The sequence below is a fragment of the Adelges cooleyi genome, unplaced genomic scaffold, assembly GCF_023614345.1.
Source record: "Adelges cooleyi isolate 19-005CV unplaced genomic scaffold, UGA_ACOO_1.1 ACOO_flye_CR_arks_rails_tigmint_CR_PRNA_784, whole genome shotgun sequence".
In the NCBI taxonomy this organism is placed as follows: domain Eukaryota; kingdom Metazoa; phylum Arthropoda; class Insecta; order Hemiptera; family Adelgidae; genus Adelges; species Adelges cooleyi.
In genome coordinates this window covers 45,821-71,279 of record NW_026096496.1, presented here as the reverse complement: position 1 = coordinate 71,279, position 25,459 = coordinate 45,821, and the positions used below count along the sequence as shown (strand labels likewise).

The following is a 25,459-nucleotide window of genomic DNA, read 5'->3' as shown; positions in this document are numbered from 1 at the left end:
TTCTTATTTATCATTTTTAAGGTGTTAACTGATTCTTTAATATACTCGTAAGTTATAAAATAATCATAAATTATCAATTTATTTACTGATTAGCTTGTTATATTTAAACCGTGTATATTATAACTTTGTAAAAATCCTTCCACGATAGCATCTGCTTCCATTTCCGTTGAAGCTTTTTTCCAATTCAAAAAACATATATGCTTTGGTGGTTCTTCTTTTTTAAAAATAGCTTTATGACAAATACAGCAATAACTGTTTATAATTCCAATAAATAAAACTTTTTTTGTTTTTGTAATCCAATTATTGCAGCCTATTTTAATATTATTTGAATATTTTGAACAGTTTTAATAAAATAAAATATATGATTTTTCTTACGGCTCCAGAAAACGCGTTGAACTTTGTCTTATAACTCCTCTTTGACCATTGCCCATCTGCAATAACAGTACACATTGGTACGTCATCGTCATCAACATTCCCATTTTTAATAGCTATACGACGTCGCTCTTCTTCGGCTGCACTCTTCATTTCTTCAATAACAGCATCATTTACGGCACCACTTACGGTCGTCAAATTTGATAAGTATGAAGTGCTTGATAAAGAAGGTACTTCTACCAAGGCAAAAAATTCACTGAGTTGTGAATGGCCTATTCCTATGTCATAAAAACAATTTTTAGTATAAATATATCTAAAAAAAAATGTCTAATTGTTCATACCAATAGCTAAGCTACCATTCACTATAGCTTTATTGATGGGTAAGTAAGATGCGGTATTTGATGACTTTTCAGATGTAATTGTAGAAATAATATTACACATTTTACAATGAAATTTAAAGACCGAAATATACCCCTTACTAGTTTCAGACATGAATACCATGTCCAAAAATGAGCATTTGAATGGTTCATGTCGACTATTCTTAATTTGCTCGAAAAAATGACCTATATCCACAACTCGTCGACCTTCGAGGCGGCTGAATTTACACATAAATAATTATTAAAATAAAATATTTTATAACAAATTATAATTGCATTTCAATATACTCAAAAACGGTAGATTCCTCATCAGTAGTCGAACTTGGTTCTACATTCAAACTTTGCTCAATAACATCAGCTGTACAAGTTTTAGACATCTCAAAATCGGTTTTGTCGTCCAAAGTATTCAATCTAATTGGTACCGATATACTATTCGGTGTAGGAGCAAACGGACCAATATAATTCGACATAGTCGTCTCAGACGTTGTTTTATTCAAATCGCTACGACAAAAATAAATGAGGCGTGGTCGTTAGGTTAGGTTAATCTACATTATTATTTTATCTTTCTATAATTATTTTGTTTTTTTTTTGGGGGGGGGAGGGGGTTAAGTATGTGTAGCTTCCTCCCCGCCAAAAACCTATGACTAGAGTTTTATAAATTTTAATTCGATTACAAATTTATTCAAATGAAACGTTATTCGAATAAACAAATTATTGAGTAATTATTTTTGAAAATATTCGCAAAACTTATACTTGAATAATGTGTTATCAAAATGATTATTTAAACAACGTTTTATTTAAATGATGCACATTACCCTAATATGTATGAAAGTCAAAAGAAATATTATATATATATTATTTACTTAGCTTTGCATATACATAGAGAAATAATTATATTTTAAAAATTAAACAATAATTATTTAGTTCTCAAATTTACCTTTGATCTTTCTTGTAGCGCCTCATTATAAGAGTACTACCTTTTTTTGATTTTTTACATTTATTTTTTTTATTTGCCATAGTTTAAATAAAAATAAAGTGGTTATGAAAAATAATAAAACTAAAATGTCAGTCAAAAATTGTCACTATTATTTTTAAACGTTTCTATATAATATTAAATTATAAACTATAGTCAGTATAATAAGTTATTAAACATTAAATACAAATAAACATTAAAAAATCAAAAACATGTTGGCAACAATATGTCAAAAACAATATAAAATCATGTGTCAATAGTAACATCCAACGGCTGAAATATAAATGGTAAGAAAACGTAGCCTCTTGTATGACATAAAATACATACATACGTCATACACACATACTTTACACCTAAAAACATCTTCCATAGTTAAAGTGACCAGATCAAAATTTTATAAAAGCGGGACAAGTATTCAAAAAGAACTAGAAGAAGTGGGGTATCCCTCCTCATAAAATAGTACTTGTAGGAGGATTTAATCTCCCTTAATAATTGGTTTTGGGTACACCTTTATTTCTTCATGCTAAAACTAGACATTGCAAAAAAAAATCATAACCAAAATAGGATAAAAATTTAAATTTAAATCAATTTTTCATTGAACATAAAATATTTATTGTATTAATACCTTAATAAAATTAAGTATATTATATACTTAACAAAAAAATTATAAAAACAAAATGTAACTTTAAAAAACAAGTATTAAATATTATAACAAGTAAACTTATAATTATAATCAAAGTAGGATAAAAACCAAATTTAAATATACTTAATACAAATTTATAAAAATTTAATACATATAAAAAATTATTAATACTTAGTATTTATCATTTGATGCAATAGATTTGAGCAATAAAGGAGATTTTTTATTAGTTGTAACCACTTGGGTTTCATTTCTAAAACCGTGGTTACCTATAGCCGATTGAGAGTCTAGATCATAACGTGATAAAAACCAATGTCTAGGTCTCTATGATAATAAGTGATATCACAGTATAGATTATAGAAACTGTACAAAATAAACTGATGTGATCTGATGGAACACAAAATATACACACCATAAGTGAAAATAAGAAAAAAATAACTATTGTTTGAAATCGGGACAAAAGCGGGACGTCGATTAAAAGTAGGTACATTTTACTGTCCCGATTTGATCACCATATTTAGCGGGACACCTGCTTGAATATCGGTACTGTCCCGCCAAAATCGGGACGTCTGGTCACACTATCCATAGTTGGGTAAAAACACATATTTGTTTTCATAAATGGGAATAAAAAAAATTGGGCTGTACGATTTTAAGCAGTTATAAATAAAATCCGTATAGACATCCGCGGAATATCAATGTCATCATGATATTACAGTAGTTACTTGTTACCAGATAACTTAGCGCGTCTGCTTTTCAATAATTGTATCCAGCCTACATTAATGGTAGAGGCGAATTAAAAAAAAAGGAATTTTATGTATACAATAATGAAATATTTATTACAATTTATATATTATATATATATTGTAATACATAATAAATACTATGGTATGACCAACGGAGGGGGACACTATTACCCCACACTTTACATTTGCACTTGATTGTATCGCAAGTATCAAAACAATTTCAGTTTTAAAATTTGTTGAATTGCTTATAACAATTTTAAGACAAATTTTTCTGATATTATTATTTAGGATACAATTACCCATGAACACTACCGCCGCGCCGTGCCAATTGTGCTGACAAGTGTCAACGATTGAATAATAATAACAAAATATTATTACCGATAACGCTGCCGTTGGTCGACGGACGGACGGCGGCTGACCGTTACCCCCGCACGGTCCATTATAAATAATAATTGAACGCCCCGTTAGAAGCAGCACATGACGACGTACAAATTTACAAATCTAGCGTAAAAACTTGTCTACGCAGGATAGATTTTACAATTAAACATCCTACTAAACATTTTACCACCTTTCTTGTCTGTCAACTGACAAGACAACTTTGGAGTTGGTTTACCAAGTTTAACCAATTCATTTTTGTCATCTGTTGTCCAACGTCGAAATGGCGTTTCTAATAGTTAAATTTCGCATGCATCAACTTAGGCGGCGGCGGCCGTCGCCTCTGATGAGCCTCTAGAAATGGTGGCGCACTGCACAGTATTAAACGGCTATAACTTACAACGTTACCGCGACGCGCACCCATTCACGCGTCTCTTGCATATTCTGTACAAAAAAAATGAAATGTTCCAAATCGTTGTTTATTTTAAGCTGAAGCATCTAAATATATATATTTAAATTATTATAAAACAAAGCATACGAACGAAATTCAAAGTAGCACCAATAAAAAGTAAAACAAGACTTTTTTAATTTCTGAAAAGTACAGGGGAAGCGGTGCTTCTCTTGCCTCACCCCCCAAAACCGCCACTGCTCAATGTATTGGAAAGGCGATTTTTCAATAAATTTATCTAAATAAAATCTCAGTACTAAAATAACAATTAGTAATTGGTATAGTACGGCCAGCGAAACTAGGCGGGTGACCGTCGCGCACCTGGTGGCTGTTTTCATTTAGACCAGGGGTTCTACAAGTTTCACTTATTAAATGCATAGCTGGCACGGTTGTAGACAACCGTGATAGCTGGTGCAGCTGTGTTTCAACTGTTATAAGACAAATTTTGAATATCCTTACTATTATGTAAACAGTATAATGTACGTTTACCTAGGTGCAGTTTTTTTCGTTGGAATCTCTACTTTACAATGGTATATTTGAATTTTTGTTTTGACTGTTTTAGCGTGTTGAAATAACAGATCTTTCCAGTAAACGATTACGGTGTCTTGTCGTTGTCGCCGACGCTGATAATGACTAATATTTTTGTGTATATATATACAATATTTCGTTATTCTGGGTACAAATCCAAAAATGTAATACAGTTTGAGTACACTATAAATTCTATTGATATGTATATATATATATATATATATCATTATATACCTATATAATATTTTTATTATCGACAAGACTCGTGCTTTTATTCATTCGGTCGGATATTGCGCGTGTTAAATTTTTTAGAATAATGAATGAGTTCCATAGAAACGGTGGTACTCGGCCGGTAGTCTTTTTTTATAGTACATAACCTGTGTAGTAAAGGTTTACATTATTACTTTGTTATTTTATTATAATATTATTTATTATTTAATATTAATTATCACATTAGCATAGTGGCATCATTCCACGTGTCTGTCTATTTCCTGGTAAGCCTACTTATACGCAGTTTTCTTTTAGTTACACATTTACACTATATACTCGTATCCTTGTATTCTTGCTCTGCTGTATTATACTAATTAACATATTACTGTCAAAGTTCAACTGTACTTAGGCACAATTTTCAGTATGTTAGTATACTCAATACTCTAGATAATAATAAAGAATAAGGTATAATGTTGATATATCACAAAATTCATATTAACCCTCAACTGGTTTCGTCGACGTCTATATTTTTTCATTTATTGATCAAGTGGTAACTGCTATCAACTTCATTCCTCGTTGTATTTGTTCTGCCATGGATTTGTGTTTATACTTGTGAGTACTTTTTTTATGAAGTCCTATTATACATATCTTTACACAAATATTTATCGAGACGTATTTAGATGCCCCAAAGATTTATTTAACAATAATTTTTACTTCTCGCAGTGGTATCACTGCTACGACAATAATCGTGCTCGCACTACCCGCCCGCATCCTACCCCGATGGACTTTTTTTACGTACACAAAGTTCTGTATTAAAAAACCAAAGCGTCTAATAAATTCCTATACAATATTTACGTAAATAGAATTAACTTTTTTTTGGAAAAAAAAATTTTACCGAGGTCGCGATGATGAGAGGTGAAACGCATGAGACACCTGTGTGAGTGGTCTCCTCAGGAGACTATCTCACAACAACGTGCACGGTGTATGGGCACGACAAGTGTCAAGCTTACGCATACCCTTTTAGTTATGGGGGTCGAGAGAACTCTCGTTCGTCCAGACTGATGCTTCTTTGTGGCCCCGTCACACATTCGTGTGGTATGCATTTGCTGTCTTGTCTGGTGTCCTCTCGCCCGTCCTCTTCGGTTGTTTCAACAACAAACACGGACTTATGTCACCTTATGGTGAGTTTGATGCGTTACCACCCCCACCGACCTCGGCGATATTGTCAACGACTCGTATTTGTATATATACTCTGTAATCGGTAGGAAACGATTACATGCGAGAATCGTAGATCGCAATTCTGAGTATAGCAGTTAAACCGACAGTTGACGGTTTATTGTATAGATGGCGTACGCGCATAAGTAGTTGTCCACAGCTGGCGGCAGATTAAAATATTGAAGGTAACCAGCAACCTGTGACCACAATCATGGTTCACTACTCTTGTTGGTGATAGCATTGATTAAATATACATAGATAGCTCATGTCAATAGAAAATATGGAAACACGTTATTTAGTGTTCTATACTATTCATAGATGTCGTACAATATTACAAAATAATATTTTTTGTTATGCCGTATTTTCAGACACCGCCGCGGCCGGTCGGCCGCTACCACCCGTCGTGCGCAAAGTAAAACCGGTTTTGCTATCGGTATGAGATTATATTTTATTATATGAGTTTCATACAATTATTATTCTTTTACAAAATATAAAAGATTTATAAATGAATCTTATCCATAAGATTATTTCAGATATTTTACTTTTTAGAATTTAATTATATTGTATGTCTAAAGCTTTTGCTCTAAAGCATTTGTTTATTGCAAACAAAATTTAGAATCTTAGTTCTAAATATGAATTAGTTAAATAAAACGGTTATAAATATAGACTAATTTAACATGAGGCATTTTTTCTACTATTTTTATAATTATTTTTGAGCGTTGGTAATAAACTTTTTAAATGAGTCAGTTGGTCTCTTTAAAAACAATTTTGAGCTTTCAGAATCATAATTTTTACAAAATATGAGAAACTCATTTTCATTAAATTGCTCATCATTATTTTCTTTTAAAAAATTATTTTCACATAATCTACACTCAAATTTTTCTACAAATATTTTGCCTAAGTAACCTGAAAAATAAGTATTTGAATATTTTTCTAGTGTTACGTTAGGTGTATAACCATCATCACTTTCTTCAGTGAACGAAATAGACGACAACGATACAGAGGAAGAGCTATCTGAAATTTCATTAGTATCTTCAATATGCATGGTTGCTTCATAGCGATTATCATTATCCAATAAATGAGTATCATTATCTGCTTCGCAGTTCGAAAATATAGACGGTCTCATAAGATTTATTTTAACATTGATACGAAATGTCGTCCGGAAAATACGAGCTGTCGGATTTCTAAAAAAAAAAAATAACTAAACCATTTTTTTTTAAAAACACGCTTTTATAAAAAATAGTAAAAAAGTGATCTTTTTAAAAAAAAAATTTATTTATTTATTTCACTTTTTTTATTTTTACTTTTTAATTCTATTAAAGGTACTTAATAGTTGGTGAATAGATTACTAAATTCATTTTGGAAGATTTGAAAAAACATGGAATTTTAGTGAAATGACCCCTATATTTAGCCCTCAAGCATTTGTGACCTGGATACCCGGGTCCCATTATTATGACGGAATATTGTATTCTCATCCGAGATGAGTGTCTGTGCCAAGTTTCAGCCCTCTACGACATCGGGAAGTGAGTTAAATTAACTTTGCAAGATTTGAAAAATACCCGTACAAACTTACGTACGTGTTAGCGAGTTGAAGGAAAGCATGTAAAAAAGTAATTTTTTCGTCATATCAAAAATAAAACTTACAAATTAAATTTTCTCATAAAACCATTATTTATTATTATTAAATATGTTTAATAGACTAATTAGACTATTTTTAAAAAAGTTATGGAGCGTCGTAATTTTAAGTTGAAAAATACGTAGTTTTGTTGGCGTTTTTCTCCATTTTAAAGGGGAAAAGATTTTTTAGAAAGAACTTTTTAAATTTTTGGTCCAATAAAGAAATTTATTCAGTGACTTAAAGATAGTACAGACACAAAACAAAAAAAAATAAAAACATATTTTTAAAAACAATACCTTCTCAGCTCCGCATCGAAGCGTAAAAATGTCGAAGAATGGCCTATGTGGGATTGGATGCCGACAGTTTTTTTAGTCAAAAAACATCATCTTTTGTCGATTGTACAGGCCGAACCAGTCATTCGAAAATATTATTTTCATTATTACAATATAGATTATTTCCCTGGGTTACTCATACCACATTTTTTATCTTTTTCGCTTAAGGCTATTGGGTACCGACTAATTTTTCAGTTAAAAACTACCCATTTAAGTTCAATCGGCCCCTGATCAAAATTTATTAAAACCACTTTTTTCTTAAGTATTGTCTGTGCAAAACACCTTAATGTTAGCCGGTACCCAATAGCTTTAAGGGTAGAGTTAATTACGACTTAGTAAGATTGATAAAAAAAATTACATAACTCACGAGCCATGGACATATTGGTTAAAAATCACCCTGATAGCACCAGGAAATTGAGTAGATAATAATAATAATAGGTAATGCCCGTTTTCTTCACTACATTAAATAGGAAGCCAATATTACTACCGACTACCCTACGTATGCCAAATGTACTCAATTATGACCATTCGCCTTTTTTTGTAACTTTCCAACTTCCTGGTGCTAATAAGGTACCTATCCAAGAAAGAGACTAAGGGAATTCTTAAGTTTATGAAAATATTTAGTGTCATACCTGAGTTAGAAACCCATTTTGAACATAATGATTGGTCTTTTGGAAACCGATATAATTTAAGATTTTCAATATCTCTTGCGCTTTTACCACAGTTAAAATACTCGCACCTAATTCCGCATTTACGAGACATTTTAAAACAATAAAATATAAAAATTAAAGAGACGAATAAAATATACAATTTTACTAGAGGAGCTCAGAACTCTTAAAACGCTCAACACAAACTGTGGTGGTAATAAAGGTTTAAAAAAAGTAGATCAATGACTAAAAAAAAACAAAATTGTTTGCTTAAAACGCACAAAAGAATGTCTAGTGACGCTATCGATTTACTTATTGTACTATAATTATTTATTACATTATATTGTATTGTATTTAAAAAAAAAACAAAATCATAAGACTTGGACACAAGTCACGGCTCCGTCGTCTACGTCGATGTCCGACGTCCGTGGTGTAAGAGAGTACAGGAAGAGAGGGAACATACTGTGTAAAAAAATCCTACCAATTAGATTCAAAGGGTGGAAAAATTATATTTTTATTATATTTACAAACGGCATTATGTAATTGTAATTTTTTTAATATTAAACTATTCACTAATAAGTAATAAGTAATATTGTAGTCCAATTACGTACAGCAACAATGGTGTATTGAGGGCGAAAGGTAGGTTAATATAAATAACCAATTATGTAAATTTAAGAAATATAATTTAAATTGGTAATAATGTGCGTACAAATTCACAAGAACTCATGACATATACTAAATATTGTATTTATGCATGATTAAAAAAATATTTTAATATATAATAATTTATACAAAAAAAAATATTTTTTCTTTATTATAATAGTTATACTTTAATTATAATAAAGTATAATGTAAATAAAAATTGTATAAAATAAAGGAAAAAGTTGCAAAAAAAGTGTATTGGCCGCCCAGTTTTGAACCGGTATGTCGTGTGTCAGAGCACCATTTTCGATCGAATGAGCTACAGATTTAGCGCTCTCTATGGTTCGGCTCCCATACTACTCAATTTCTGGCTCCCATTTATGAGCGGCTAGCTTTTAACACAGCTTGGGCTATCTATGTATATTTAATCAATGGTGATAGTATAGCATTATCAAGTATTGTATTTAAATCAATGGTTGTCTGTTGTCGTAATCTTTAAAGACATTGATGATATGTTATCAGTTAACACTTTTTTAATAAATAATAATATTTACTTTATTGTTTAATTTTCTAACATAAAATATTAATAACTAGTAGCTGGCAGGCGACCGGGTAGGTCACAGATTCCGATGAGGGGGTGCTCGGTTACGGCGTTGGGCAAGGGCACTAATCACTATTGCTTAAGTACTGATAAGAATTGTTAAGCGTAGTGTTAGGTGCCTCGTCCACCTAAGCTAGATACTTGTGTCTTGTTGGAAAAGAAACAGATCTGCTAAAGAAGCGAGTGCCCAGTGCTGCTTAACGATTAAAGTAAAAATATGGTTTAAATTAAATTTGAAAGTCTAGAGGTTAGTCGGTTAAAAAGCGAGTGTCCGGTGCTTTTTAGATAGCCGCCGAGGTCGCTTCTTATTTTAAACATAGTATGGGTTTTTTGCATTTAGAAGCGGGTAAGCCAAGTTAAATTAATGTTTTTGAGGCTTCAACTGTTTCTAAACATTAAAATATAAATAAAAAAAAAAAAAAATTGGATCGCACGCTTTGATCGAACCCGCACCTCTCGATTGATCCGAGTGCTTTGGCGCTTGCTCACTATGCTCGCTCGGCGCCGTCGCTTCGCTCCGCTAACTAAAAATATCCTAGGTTTGTAGGCTACAGTCTAGGAGGAGGTTACAGGTTTAAAATTAAGTTTAAGTAAAGTGGTGTTATCCCGCTTAACTTTATGAGTTGAAAACCGATAAAAATGTCTAAAGATCAGCCGGCTAAATGGTCTGGTATGGTTATTTGAAGCAAAACTTTTTAAAACAGTACTCATCTATATTGTATTTCTAGATATTGGTCGAATAAATCTCTTACACGCCGGCCACGGTATGTGGAAGTTAATGCACAGCGGTTCCGAGAGGGGTGTCGGGCCAACGCATTGTGTCTTAAAGTAATGTCGTTATAATTCATAGTACCTATATTTATACGTCTATATATAGGTATAATATATATCTAGCTATCAGAATTCATACCTAGGTTCAAGAAAATATTTTCCAAGCTATCTGTTTAACTGTAGTGTGTCTAGCTATTTGTCGGATCAGAAACGATCTATGTACCTATAAAAATTTGAGTATCTGGCGCTCCTTGCATCATTAGATTAAAAGAAATGTATAAAATCAAACAGTTAAAACAAGTGTCTGGTTTTGCTTACTTAAGGGTTTAGTAAGCGATGGTTTAAAAGAGAACTTAATGTCTAGAGGCCGATAGGCTAAAATATTGAATGTCTGGTGTATTGTAGATACCTATAACAAAAATGTATTAAACGTAGTACGTTATGTCTTGATATTGGTTGAATTAAAATCCTTAATTCTCAAAATCCTTAAAATCCTTAATTGTTCAGAAAGTACCGTCTATACCATTACCCGATAATAACGTACTGTACGTTTAGAATGTAAATATCAGCATAATGCATTAAATATGTATATTAAAGGTCTGGTGGTTTAACAGAAGTTCAAGTGTTTATGAACTCAAGAGTAAAAAACATGAATGAAATGTACGACGTAGAACATAATGAGATCATTCTAAAGGCAGAGACAGTCCGCCTCAGAGTCAACTTTCATAAAAAGTTTGATATCGTTGGCAAAAACTAAAAAGTGACAGTGGTGAAAGACATTACTGACTCAATTCGTGAATAATGCGAAAAGTAAAGGGGATATGTGGCCCCCTTGAGGATTACCAGAAGTGTTTTGTGTAATTTCTGATCTGCAATCCAGAATTTTTATCCATTGCATCCTGGATGAAAGGTAAGATTTAAACCAGGACAGGAGGGGCTCACCGAAACCAGATTTATAGAGAACGTTGATGAGAATTGAATGATCAACTTCATCAAACGCCTTCGAAATATCCGTGAAGATAACATCTACTTGAGAATTATTTTCAATGGCATTAAGAATATAATTATTGAAAACAATGCTATTACATATTGAAGAGCGGTTAGGTCGAAAACCATATTGCTCGTTTATAAGTATGGAATTAACGGCTGGTTGTATATTACGCACAACAAGGAGCTCAAAGAGTTTAGCCAGATGGCTAAAAATGGAGATAGGCCTATAATTACGAATGTTGTCCTTGTCACCTGCTTTATGAATTGGAGTAACCGATGTTAATTTCCATATATCAGGGAAAACTCCCTCATCTAGAGATCGACGAAAGATGAGCCAGATGGGAAAGGTGATAAAAGATTTAATTTTGGCAAGGAAAATGCCAGCTAGGCCATCTGGCCCAGCATTAGAGGAAATGGCCAATTTATCTAGCTCAATCTCAATGTCTGACATAGTGATAGATACATTGCTTGGGAGGGAGAAATTAAGGAAAGGGCTGTCAAGAATGGGAGTAGAGAAGGGTGGCTTATAAACAGAAGAAAAATAAATTGAAAACAAATTGGCGATTTGTTTTTTACCAGAGCAACGATTATCATCAAGGTAAAGGGAGTTAGGAATAGTTGAACTAGAGCGGTTTCTATTCACAAATTTCCAGAAACTTCTGGGGTTATTTATTAGCTGGGATCCAGTGTGGTGTAGGTAGTTTTTATAGCATTTTTTTTTAATCATGTTTAAAGCGGGCACGTAAAAGGGAGAAAGAATGATAGTCCTGCTGATCTTGAGTAGATTTGTACTTAGCATGTGCTTTATTCTTAGCAAAAACTAAAGATTTAAGGTCTTTAGAATACCAAATAGGAAAGTTTGATTGAATATACGAGACCTTTGGAACAAATTGGAGGATGGAGGAATGAATAGCATCATAAAGACAATATGTAGCGGAATTTATGTCTAAACTCATAAGAGTATCGTACCAATTGAAAGATGACAAAAATGATAGAATGTTGGTATAATTAGCCTTACGAAAGTCTAAAAATGAGTGTGAGTTATTGATAAGAGGAAATTACTGTAAACGGAGAGGCGAGATTACTAGAGCGGGATGATGCTCATCGCAGGGCACAAGAGTGTCAAGACTTTTATCAATGGATAATGTGTTCATATTAGAAAAAAATAGGTCAAGAGTAGAATTATTAGAGTTAAAAGTGAAATTCAATTGATAGAAATAGTACGATGCAAAAGTTTCAGGTACACAGAGGTTAGGAGAAGTAGAGTGGGAGGAGTAAAGGAGGCCATCAGCGTCATTGGACCAAGAAAGCTCTGGTAAATTGTATTCCCCGGTACAAATAAAAGTTGAGTTGGGATTAGTAAGAATTAGGGATTCAATTGTTTTCATATGGGATTCGTAGATTGAGTAGGGACTCGAGGGTGGTATGTATACGCTGGAAATTATGTAACGCGCATTCTGGATGTAAAAACAGACAAATGGATGTTCATTGGGCGTATTAGGAACGATTATTTGGTGAGACTTAATATCTTTACGGATAGCAATGAGGATACCCCCACCTCTTTTAAAGTTCTGTCACACCTATATACAACATAATTATTAAAACCTAACTCACTAGACGAAATATGGCTGTGAAGCCATGTTTCAGTTAAAGATATAAAAATAAAATTAAAATTAAAAGCGGACACATTACAAATAACATTTTTAAATTTTGTTCTTAAACCTCTACAGTTCTGATAGTAGCCGAACGAATTGATGTTGGCCTTATTCGGGGTTGATTTCTCTGTGGCTGGGACGCCCTCGTTTGTCGTTTTTTGAACCGGATTTTAGAGGCCGTGGGACATTGCTAGAAAGACTTCCAAGTCTAACTAAATTAGTGTTGGTTGGTAGAGTGATGGACAATAATAATAATAATAAAAATATTATTAAGCTCTCTCGAAATAAATCTCGTTGCACGCCTTTGACGTGACATGTTAGGCCAGACGCGGGATCATGGTTGAAATTAATATTAAAACTGTACACATGAACAACAGTGTGAAGTTCCAGCAGTCTGTGGCCTTTGGATACTTAGCACACAAAAGGTTGAAGAAGGAAGATGGAAGATTTGTCAATAAAGTTAATACTTTCAATCAAAATAGGTATTTTATGTATTATAATATAAGCATTAAGTTGATACACAGATAACGAAAATGAGTGCCTGTTGCAGGTATGTCACAATACAGCCAAAACACTTCTGAATTGCTGTGGTGAAACGGCTGGTATTTACGCAAAATGCCCATCCGGTTCGAGTGGAAGGAGTCCTTCGGATCCCCGCCTCGGTGACCTTTTCTCAGCTGTGCAAGCGTTAGTCCGGGTTATTGGAGAATGGCCAAGCTGTCTACTGTTAAGTGCGGAATATTGTCGGATAGATTATTTATACAATTTATGTGTTTGTTTGTGCGTTTTTACAATCTTTCAGTTGTACAAAGTATATGATTTGCATAAATAAATTGGCTTTTACAATTTATAATTGGGATTTTACAATTTATGACGTTGTTTACATTTGGTTACATACAAAGTATAGAATAACTCCTTTAGGTCGTACACATATTAATATTCAAGGAGAAATCGGTCATGACGTAAACATGGCTGGACTTAGTAATCCATTACATTTCTCTCCCCAAAAAAAGATGTTTTGTACATTTATGAATAAAACATCTTTGACAATACTCAATTACTGATTGTGTATCATTACATATCATTAAAATTACAATGGTTTTTAAAAGTTATACATTATATAGTTATACATTTGAATACATAGTGATTATTATAGGTTAATAGTTAGTCTTACATATAGTTTGTTTTTTAAAACATTCAAAATTAGTGGTTAGTATATAGGTTAGTATTACAATATATTTTATTTTATTTATTATTTTTTTTTTTCAATTACAATTACAATATTTCTTTTCATCAAAGTACAATACAATATGTATTCTTTAAATTTTTTTTTTAAATTGACATTATAATATTTTTAAAATACAATTACAATTTATTACCTTAGATAATATCTTCAGTTAATTTAGAATCTATGATAAAAGCATCTTTTTCTCTTTATTATTTTGACTGTGTTATAATCTTATTAATTATTATTAATCACAATCTACTTGACGCCGGTGTGTGTCCTTGAGCTCGGTGTGAGAAAAGACAAGTCCTGTCTCTCCTTGAACCATGGGGAACAACACCTTCGTTTTCATTAAATGAGGTACGAGCAATTTTTTTAAATAAATAAGGAAGGGTGGACTTAATCAAGACAGGGCCATACCAGTTCGGTGTGAAGAGAGACAAGTCCTGTCCCCCTTAGAACTTTTTAGGCATAGCCTAGTCTATGATTTCGTCCACTTCATAATCCATATTAGGTAGTACCCCCGTAATTTGTGATACTAAATAATTTCTGTCTTGGACAGCTATGACTATAGCCATACTAATGTTATATGGTCGTAAATTACTAAAACGATCTCTAAATGTAGTTTTAACTTGTTTTTCGGTACGTTTAAGAAAACTATTGGGAAAATTGACTGTATTAGCCTCTACTAATATATCCCAAAGTGTTCGTCTTCTTTTATAAATAGTGCAGTTTTCAAATGCTATTCTCAGTACCCTAGTAAAATACTTCGCTTTATCTGTCGCATTTTCATGTTCAAAAATTGGATCTAATAGGTTATCCCCCTCTATGGCGGCGATAACGAGTGCCATTGAGATGTTGTATGGTCGTAAGGACCCATAAAGTTCCCTCATTAAATTTGTAATATCTTTTTCAATGCTTTTCAAACACTGATCATCAAATTTTATAATTAACTCTGAATTTACTTCAGTTATTATGGTATTCAATGTGTGTCTGGGTGCAAGATGGTTAGTGCAATTGTTTAAAGCGAGATTTATGATTTTTTTCATAAAGACTACTCGGGGATTGCTCGTACTCATTATGTCTAATGTATTAATGCTAATGTAGGTAGGAAAGTTATCCATTCACCTAGAACATTAAAACATAATTTTTTTTAGAATTTAAATGTTAGTGTCACTTATGCTACTTATTTCGTAATGTTAGTTATGTTTTTTTTTTCCCCTTTTTTTTGTTTTTCTTTTTCCTTAAGCTAGGCATGTCCTTAATTAATCTATAAAATTTAATCGGCCTTAACTTACTAATAATGTAGTTCAAAACACAGCGAGAAGCAATCGTGTCAAAAACCGGATCATGAAAGTTCATATGGGGGGAGTGTGTTTCTATACACGTAAAGTCGTGAGCTTCCCGCAGGTTCAGCTCCCTACCCCTTTTTAACCTCCCCTAAAAACTCATCGTAATAGATTTTTCCGGTCACCATGTTTATCAACTTCAAATTGAACCGCCCGTCATTGTTGTTATCCCAGGCGGTCATATTCAAATATTTATAAACATTTTTTATCCCAAATTGCTGCAATATTTTGTAATCATGGTTACCGTTCCAAAACACTACGATGGGTTTTCTTGAACCTTTGTGGATATACTTTGAAATGGAGGATAAATTCATCGTCGAGGGCCCCTTTGACACAATCCCTTATTCAACTCGTTTAATAACGAGCCGAACGCTGGTTTTGTTTCCTTAAATCTAATGCACTGGCGGGTGAGCGATTTGAGTTCCTGTGGTGTGGCCTGCCGCGGTGCACAATGAGTGGTTACTACTATCGGGTGACCCGATAGTTTCACTGGATCGTTATTCTTGTGCGTCGACAACAGGCAGCCAGACACAGCGATGTATTCACTATGTGTCTTTGGCAGAAACTCGAAATCGGCCACTATGATCTTTACGTTTGCGCTAAAACAGGTTTCATTACATTATAACATCATGCGTATATTAGTCGTCCTTCACCGTGATTTTTCCTTATATATATTTAAATTATTATCCTACTTTCTACTTGTTATTTTATTACTTAATATTTTACAAAGGTATTTCCTCTCCTGCATGCACGGCTTGCCCAATCCTATTGGCTCGTGCTCGCCTTAAGCGATTATATTGCAATATATCATTTAGATATAGTACAACCAGAATAATCATTAGGTTAGCTATACTGAGACCTAATAAAACGTATTCATAAATGCTTTGTATAAATGGTACATGAAAAATGTCGGCTTCTGCTTCGAGTTGCCTTGTTGACTTCCCGTTAGTTAAAAGATCACTAATTGAACGAGCTTGTGTGTGAAAGGCATTTAAAAAGTGGTTATTAAACCTTGAACTCAAATATGTTGGTTCAGGCATAGTGATATTAGCAATAAAATCATTATATCCTTCAGAAATAATTTCTTTTCCTAGTATTAATACATCTTGGTCACTGTAAGCTCTACAAGAAGAATTTAAACTTAGTATCCCATTATTTTCTAATTGTATTCGTTCTGCGGGGCGATCTCCGCAGGCTATAAAAACGGTTTCCCCAGGTGAAATATACAGCCATTTATTTTTATTTGTAAGTTTATAGAAAATAGTACTAGATATTCTGTTATAAAGGATTTTACAACTACTAGGAACAATTCTTTGTTGTTTTAATAGTAAAAGCTCACAAACTTGCAAATTGCTGTAAGCATGGAGTGGATATAATTCATCACATAGTAAGAAATTTGAGCTTCGTTTACAGTTTAACTGATCAATTTTTTCGAATGTCGAATATCGTTCATGATTGTTTGTTACAGCGATATAGTGAAATTTTGGCTTGATATACATGCAAGTTTGATTAGTGCAAATTGGCACGGTAATAATATGGTATAAAATCAGCCGATCTTTTTAAACTACTGGTAAGTTTATTTTAAATACAATTTTTCCCATCAGCATAATAAATAATAATTGTGACAATTTAATTGTTTCTGCTAAGTGATCAAGACTAGTATCAAATGGAAGCTGAGTATTTGATTCCAATTGGTTTGCTATAAAAACAAATTGTGTCTGAAGTTCGTCAATACTTATTAAACTAGAATGAAGTTGACCTAACCGTGCTAATTGTAGTATTTCAAATATGAGATTAGATTCATAAATGTATTGCGATAATAACAATTCAATTTCAGCGACATTACCTAAGCGGAATAATTCCATCATGCCTGTTGTAAAGACATCAGCTGGAGGTTTTATTTGTGGTGGCAAAGTTTGACCAGGTTTGACACTCTGTGATATTTTAATATTCTAGTATTTTGCGGCAAGGCAGTTTCGCCCCGTCGAGATAATTTTTAATAAGTGGTTCGGATTTTTCTAAGCATATATCGCTACAAAGCCCAAAGATGGTCTTAGCTGTTTTCGCCAAAGCTGACCATGGGATAGAACGTCGAGCTTTAGTATGTCCTACAGATTTTAGACTTAAATCTATTTTTCGCCCACTTCTTCGCGAATAAAATCTATTTTATCTACTATAAAGGCACATCGCTGTGATAGAGTTTTATCAGTGGTAGTGACATTATTTACTGAATTCCATTCAAAGGTGCGATTATCATAATTTTTACAATATTCTTTTAATTCGGTGATACGTAGTTTTAATTGGTCTGAATTAGTATTATAATAGCTTAAATCTAGATATGCGGTAAATCGTAAGTTGTTTGTTGAACTCTCATTTGTCCCAAACTTTCATACAATAAACCCGCAGTGGTTAACAGTCTGTCATCTTGATAAGGTGTGGTTGACTTAACAAGCCGTACGACAAATAGTAGTGGTATTGTTCTGAAATTTAACCGTATTCTTTTATTATTATAGTGATCAAAACAAAATTGTGAATCAATTCTTATTGCGTCAGTCAATAAAACAAAAATACAGATATTATTGTCTAAGTTAGAAAAAGATTATTTTCTAGGAATGAGAATTAAGTAATTAGATGGTGGAACATTATTTATTAGCTTTTTCCGTTTGTCCAAGTGATTGAAAAGAAGTGGTATAACAATGTGTTAAAAGACATTTTTAATAAACCCTTGTTTAAAATTATATAAGATAGCCTAAATGTTTCGGAACCGTGGTTTTTAATATTACGTTTTTTCTTTAAGCAAGGTACCTGTTATACAGAAAATACCAGACGTTTATAATACTTGAATGTTACCGTACATTTCCCAATGAACTGGTCTGCCCATACTATTCGTTGTAAGCGGTTTTAAACTGGTTGTTGTGTTGTTACGTGTGTACCCAAAAACGGTTTGAGTAGCATCACAACGTGGCAACGTTGTAACACCCAAAAGAATGCGGTTTTTATTGTCGACCTTCCGTTGGTCCAGCGTATACCTGTCTTAGAGTGCCGTGGTGAAATCGCCCTACACAGGTTTTTGACTCTCGCCGCTGTTTAGTATGTATCCAACTATGTTCTTGTACCGTTGTTAGAATTATTTCAAACGTTTTTGTGTTATTTAAAAAATAAAAATTTACATTCATATTTTCTTTTAAGTTATATTTTAAGTTATATAATTGTTAATGTGTACTAATGTATTTCAGAAAATTAAATAGTAATAATATCGTTAAAGTAACAGCATAATATATAATAACTCATATTTAAAATATGCGTCAGGCGTCATTACGCCATTTTTTTTCTTCATTATTATTTTTTTTTTTTTTAAAAATAAAAAATAAATCATAGACCTACTCGGGGAGACAAATCGCACACCGAGTCCTGGTTTTACTAAAGAACTTGAATATAACTATAAATTCTTAAAACAAGTTCTTATAGTTATATTCATCATGGAGAAACAACTACAGGTTAGTGAAAGCTATTTTATTTATGTGCAGTGTTTTTTTTTTTTTTAGTGAACTAAAAGTGTTTTTTTTTTTTAAATTAATTTGATTCAAAAGTGCAATATTATAGAAACATGACAGTCTTAGTATTACTCTTCTTCATCGGAACTAGGACTGAAATATTTCTTTACATTATTTTTACGAACAACCACGTGTTTGTTCCCCTTAATATCTAAACGTTGTGAGACCCTATTACTTCTGTTACCTTATATGGTCCTTTCCAAAGTGGAGCTAATTTATTTCTTTGAGTATGATCCATTAACAAAACGTCGTCTCCCACCTCTAATTCTATTGGATTAATTTTCTTATCATAGCGTTCCTTTGACTCTACTTTTTTCTTTATTAAATTTTCCCTAGCTATTTTATGAGCTACTTGCATACGCTGCTTTAAATCAAAATAGTAATCATCATAATTATAACGAGGTTCTGGTTCGCGTTGTAATTTAAAAGGTATTTCTATAGCTCTACCGTAAACCAATTGATACGGGCTGTAGTTAGTCGACGTATGCACAGTATTATTGTAAACAAAGATAGCGTACATTAGATTCTTATCCCAATCATCTAAGTTCTTATTTGAATAAGCACGCAGATATTCTGCTACATTGCGGTGGAAACGTTCCAAGAGCCAAGAGACATCGCGTGATGAGCCGAAGTTTGAGCTTTATCTATATTTAGCAACTTGCATACTTGAGCAAAGTTTTTGATAAGAAATCCGTCCCTTGATCGGTTAAAATTCGCTCTGGAAGTCCATGTAAACACACAAAATGTATTACAAGTGCTTCTGCGACTGTATTAGCTTTGTGGTCGGGTAAAGCAACCGCCCAAGCAAATTTAGAAAAATCATCTTTAAATGTCAAAATATAATTGTTGCCTAATTCAGTGGTCCTCATTGGGCCAACGATATCTAATTGAATGGTCTGGAAAACTCGTGAACTTGTACTAGTGATAGCAAGAGGTTGTTTAATGTGGTGATTCGATATTTTGTTGCGCTGGCAAGAATCGCATTTTTTAATATATTCCTTTACTTCTTTCTTAAGCCCTTTTCAGTTAAAGTATCGCTTTATTTTTTTAATTGTCTTATGTAGACCTAAATGGCCACCGGCAAGCTTTGAGTCATGATATTGCGCGAAAATAGTACGTTTTTCTTCCGGTGTAAACTCTAAGCGTGAACAAATAATAATATTTATGTCGGTATCACGGAAAACATACCGTATCATTGACCTTACGTGTGACCAGTCTACGTCGTCATCATGACTTAATTTATTCATGGCTAGTTTGCTTAAGTTGTTTTCTTCACAGAACTGCCGAAATGCTACTAACGATAAAAACAGGTTTTCACACGTCGTTACCTGCTGATCGCGTGTTTTCGTTATTAAGAATATAATATATCGGTCGTTATTTTTTATGAAAGTCGTTCCCCCAATATCACCTGCCTGTACGTTTTGGTCGGCTCCGAATTTTTGTTTTAACTGGTAGTTAATACCGGTTCTAAAATTAAATTGCTTCGCGATCTCTGACACTATGTGATATTCGTCGGGTGCGTCTATTAATTCCCCCGTTACTTCGGATACATTTTTATTAGTAATCAACTGTGTTTCAAACTTTTCAAAGAAAACTGGGTACGTTAAGTCTTTAACTTCCGTAATACTGTATACTCGGCTTAGCGCGTCTACGTTCGAATTTTGTACTCCCGGCTTATAACGTATTTCATAATCGTATTCTTCTAATAATATTCGCCAACGGGCTAATTTTGATAAAGGGTCTTTTAAGTTGAAGAGCCACTGCAAAGCTCTGTGGTCTGAATATATTGTGAACTTTCGTCCATAGAGATAAGGCCTGAACGTTTTTACCCCAAATACTATTGCTAAACATTCGAGTTCGGTTATTGAGTAATTACTCTCACTTTTATTTAAAGTCCTAGAGGCATATGCTATAGGCTTTTCTTCTTTAGGCTCCCCCTGTGACAATATAGCTGCCAATCCCTTTAGACTAGCATCCGTAGTCAATATAAAAGGCCTAGTAAAATCTGAGTATTGCAAAACAGGTTCTGAACATAGCGCGTTTTTTAATGTATCTAATGCTTCCTGACAACTTTCTGTCCATATGAATTTTACCCCTTTTCTTAATAGATTAGTTAATGGTTTTGCAATGCTACTATATTTATCAATAAATTTTCTATAGAAACCTGAGAGACCTAAAAAGCTCTTAATTTCTTTGGCGTTCTAGGGACAGGGAAGTTTAGAACCGCTTGGACCTTCGATTGGTCCGGACGAATACCATCAGCTGAAATAACATGCCCGAGGAATGCACATTCCCTTTGAATAAAATGGCATTTATCTGGTTGAATCTTTAAATTATGCTGTCTTAACCGATCGAAAACGTCACGTAGCTTAGAGTTATGCTCGGAAAGCGAGCTCGAATACACGATTATGTCATCCATGTAGAGCAATGCCTTAAGTCCTATTAGCCCTGATAGTACTGTAGCCATAAGACGTGAAAAGGTCAAAGGGCTTCCTTTTAAACCCATAACTGTACGATTGAAAATCAGATGACGAGCACCGTGTCTGGAGTTCATTACGGTGAATCCAGTGAGTTCCCGTGACGCTTCTGATAAGGGAATTTGATAAAATCCCGATGCTAAATCTATGACGCTAAAAATCTGACTTCGGCCTAATTGGTCAAGTATCTCGGTAATATTAGGTATTGGATAGAACTCATCTAATGTAACTGCATTTAGCCCCCTAAAATCAACTACTATACGGTACTTTTGAATCCCACTAGCGTCTAACTTTTTCTTTACTAACAACAGTGGTGAATTCCAAGGAGAGAAGCTTTCCTGTATTATCCCGTCCTTTTCCATTTGCGTTACCTGTCTACTTATTTCTTCTTGCTGCGCGAAAGGCAATCTATACGGTCTTAGGTACACGGGCTTTTGATCTAGTTTTATTCTAATTTCGTGTTCTATTGTATTAGTACAAGATAATTTATCTCCCTCTAAATGAAATATATCTGCATAATCCCCACATATTCCTAAAATAGATTCTTTTTCCTCAGCGTTCATATGATCGCTCCTAATTAATGTTTTAATCTTATTCACCCTGTCTTCTTCGATATTTTCTACATTAATATTGTAAATACTATAACTGGTTTGTCCTTCATAAGTTATTTTACTTAAATCGTGTCTACTTAAACATGTCTCGGTTTCCGCGATATTTAATAGTCCTACTATAAACCCACCATCCTTGACAAGAGAAATCGCGCTGCTACAATATACGTCTTTAACCAATTCTTGTTTATGTATTAATATCTCCTGCCCGTCCAAATCAGCTATTGGTACTGTTATGACCGTCTCTGACCTCGGCTGCAGTATTATACTGTCATCATTATTCTTGGCTACCTGCCTATTCCCCGTATCGCTTAGTTTCGCGCTACCTACATTGTTTATTATCCTGTCATCTAAATGTAACTTATTACATATACTTTCTACTAATTTATTTACATTACTATCATTATGAACCCCGTCTATATCGACTAAGTCCTTGTTCCGTGACTCAATACATTCCAATGTCGTGTTCTCTACACTCATATCCCCTGCGTCATTCGCATTTAAACTTATTTTACTACCTTTGTCATTTATTTCATCATAACTAATATTCCTATCCTTTTCATTCTTACCTAAAGCAAGGTGCTCAATAATATTCGCCGCTTGATGCGAACATGATACACCTTGACATAATCCATTATTATTATAATCATTTTTTACACTTTTTTCTGCTAAGGGGAATTCAACTATAGCCTCACTTAATTTATTCTTACTTGCTATATTCCCATCAACTTCATTTTCATCAACTATACTCTCATTGACTATACACTCATCAACTATATGTTCCCCATTAACCATTAAAACACTCTTAATATCTGTTTCACATAACATATTTTCCCCAATTACTTTGCTATCTATTTTCAAACTTTCTTCACATAATACTTCATTATTCTCAACTATACTTAATTCTTTTTCACTTTCTAAAACATCATTTTTTCTACTTTGCTTACCATTTTCACTTAAAACATCATCATTATCATTTATCAAAAGAACATATTACCCATATCTATCACCGTGTGATTTTCAGTAAGGAATTTTCCCCAAAATACCATCTTCCTGCATTATACAATTGTTACCTACTAAATTAAATTCTGTATATATTTCCTTATTATTAATTATTATCGGAATAACTATAGTACCATACGTTGGTATATTTTTTTCATGAATTCCCTTAAGATAAACTTTATTTAATTCGTTAACCATAATATCATCTTTTACCGTGCTAATTTTTAAAATATTAATCTGAGAGCCAGTATCGACTAGCAATTGAAAATTATCGTTTTTGCTAGCGTTACTATTACAAAAAATATGCTTATTAATCATTGTCGTTCGAGTGATTCTAAAGCAGTCTGAGATTCCACGGCTATTAGCTTGACGACGCGCGTCCCGTGATTCGCGGTCGGTTCCTGAAAATTTTCTGCTTTAATCGCGGCGCTCCCCATATTTGCACGTTTCGCGTCATTTTCCCTTTTATAGCAAACAGACTCCCCGTGCCCGATTTTGCCACAATAATTACAGACAATGGGACCCGCATTATTCGAATTAAAATTTCCCGATTGATAATTAGTATTTTGCATATTTTGCTGAGGTGGAGGTCTATTATTATCATTGCCATTGTTAGTGTTTAATCTACAATTATAGGATAAATGACCTACTTGATTGCAAATCCTACAACGTCTATTATCTACATTAGGACGATTATCATTAAAATTGTTACCCCGATTATTATTTTTGCCATTATTCCTTGGTGACTGAAAACCCCCATTCCCGTAGTTATTTTGACCCGTATTAAAATTATTCCCTGCGTTTTGCGATTTAAACATATCCTGTACCCCTCTGTAAGTGATCAAGTCCTTTTCGGCTAGGACTGCGGTTTGCATAGCACTATCAAGTGTAAGAGGATTTTTAGTTTTAACTTCAAATTTAAGTTGTTCATTTAACCCATTAATATAACTAACCAGAGCCTGTGTTTTTACATTTTCATTTATAATTTTCGCGTCTTCCTTTGATTTCCCCGCGGCTAAAGCGTTACATAATTTTTGATAAACTTCATCTACCCGTTCATTATAACTATTAACTGTTTCATTTTTGTTCATTCTTATTATATTTAATTGAATTTGTAAATTAGCCGCTGCAAAAGGTGTTTCAAACGCGTCAAGCAATGATTTTTTCAACTCCTCCCATGATGCTAAAGTTTTATATTTAGTACAATTAAATGCACGGCCCGTTAGCTTGGTGCTTATAACCATTTTTAACAAAAGCGGTATTTGATCGGCATTAACTGAATTAATTATTGCCTCACATGCATTTAAAAATTGATAAATATCCGTTTCACCGGAGTATTTAGGAGTTAAATGTAACGCGTCCGTTAAACTTAAAGTGGGAGTTAAAGACATCGTTGCTTGATTAGTTTCTATTTCTGGTGTATTAACCGTAGCTGTTGTGTTAATGTCTTTTACCTTAGATTTTGTTTTCCTAACCGTTTGTAGTTCAACATGCACTACACCTTGTGTACTCCTAGTTAATCACCTATCTGCTTCCCTAAATGTTCTGTTCAAAAGGTCTATCGGGTCGGTTTCAGATTCCTGATTAATAATAATAGAACTACCGTTACTGTCGTCTAAATTAATTAAATCAATTTCATTAGATTCTAACGTAACCTCAGATAAATCTAATTCTTCCTTAACATGAGAAGTGCCTAACTGCTTATTATTACTCATACAATCAACTTAATTAACTTATTTTATATTCTTATATTATAGATTACTCACAATAGAGCGTTCATGTTGAGTCGTCTGGTCGTGTCAAAGAGCGTTGAAGATCAAGAAGCGTTGGAATTTCTTCAATTGGTCTTCGGTGTGATGCTGGAAATGATCAGTCCCGCCTTTTGACAATCGTACCGCACTGCACCAGTGTAAAGTTCTCGCAAGTCTGTGGCCTTTGGAGACTCAGTACACAAAAGTTCAAGAAGGAAGTTGGAAGGTTTTTAAATGAAATGAATACTTTCAATCAAAAATAAGGTATGATATGTATTATAACAAGCATTATTTTAATACACAGACAGTAAAATGAGTGTTTTGTTTCAGGTATATCATAGATAATACGCAGCCAG

General features: G+C 33.3%; 1 protein-coding gene across 1 annotated transcript in view; it reads left to right on the top strand.

The window, feature by feature from the left end:
- LOC126845380 (dynein axonemal assembly factor 1 homolog) overlaps positions 1-25,238 on the top strand; it is a 32,508-nt gene extending 7,270 nt beyond the window's left edge. The window contains exon 4 of the mRNA XM_050584036.1: positions 25,110-25,238. Within this exon, the coding sequence (XP_050439993.1) occupies positions 25,110-25,238 (129 nt within the window). The remainder of the gene's footprint in view (positions 1-25,109) is intronic.
- The last annotated feature ends 221 nt before the right edge of the window (positions 25,239-25,459 follow it).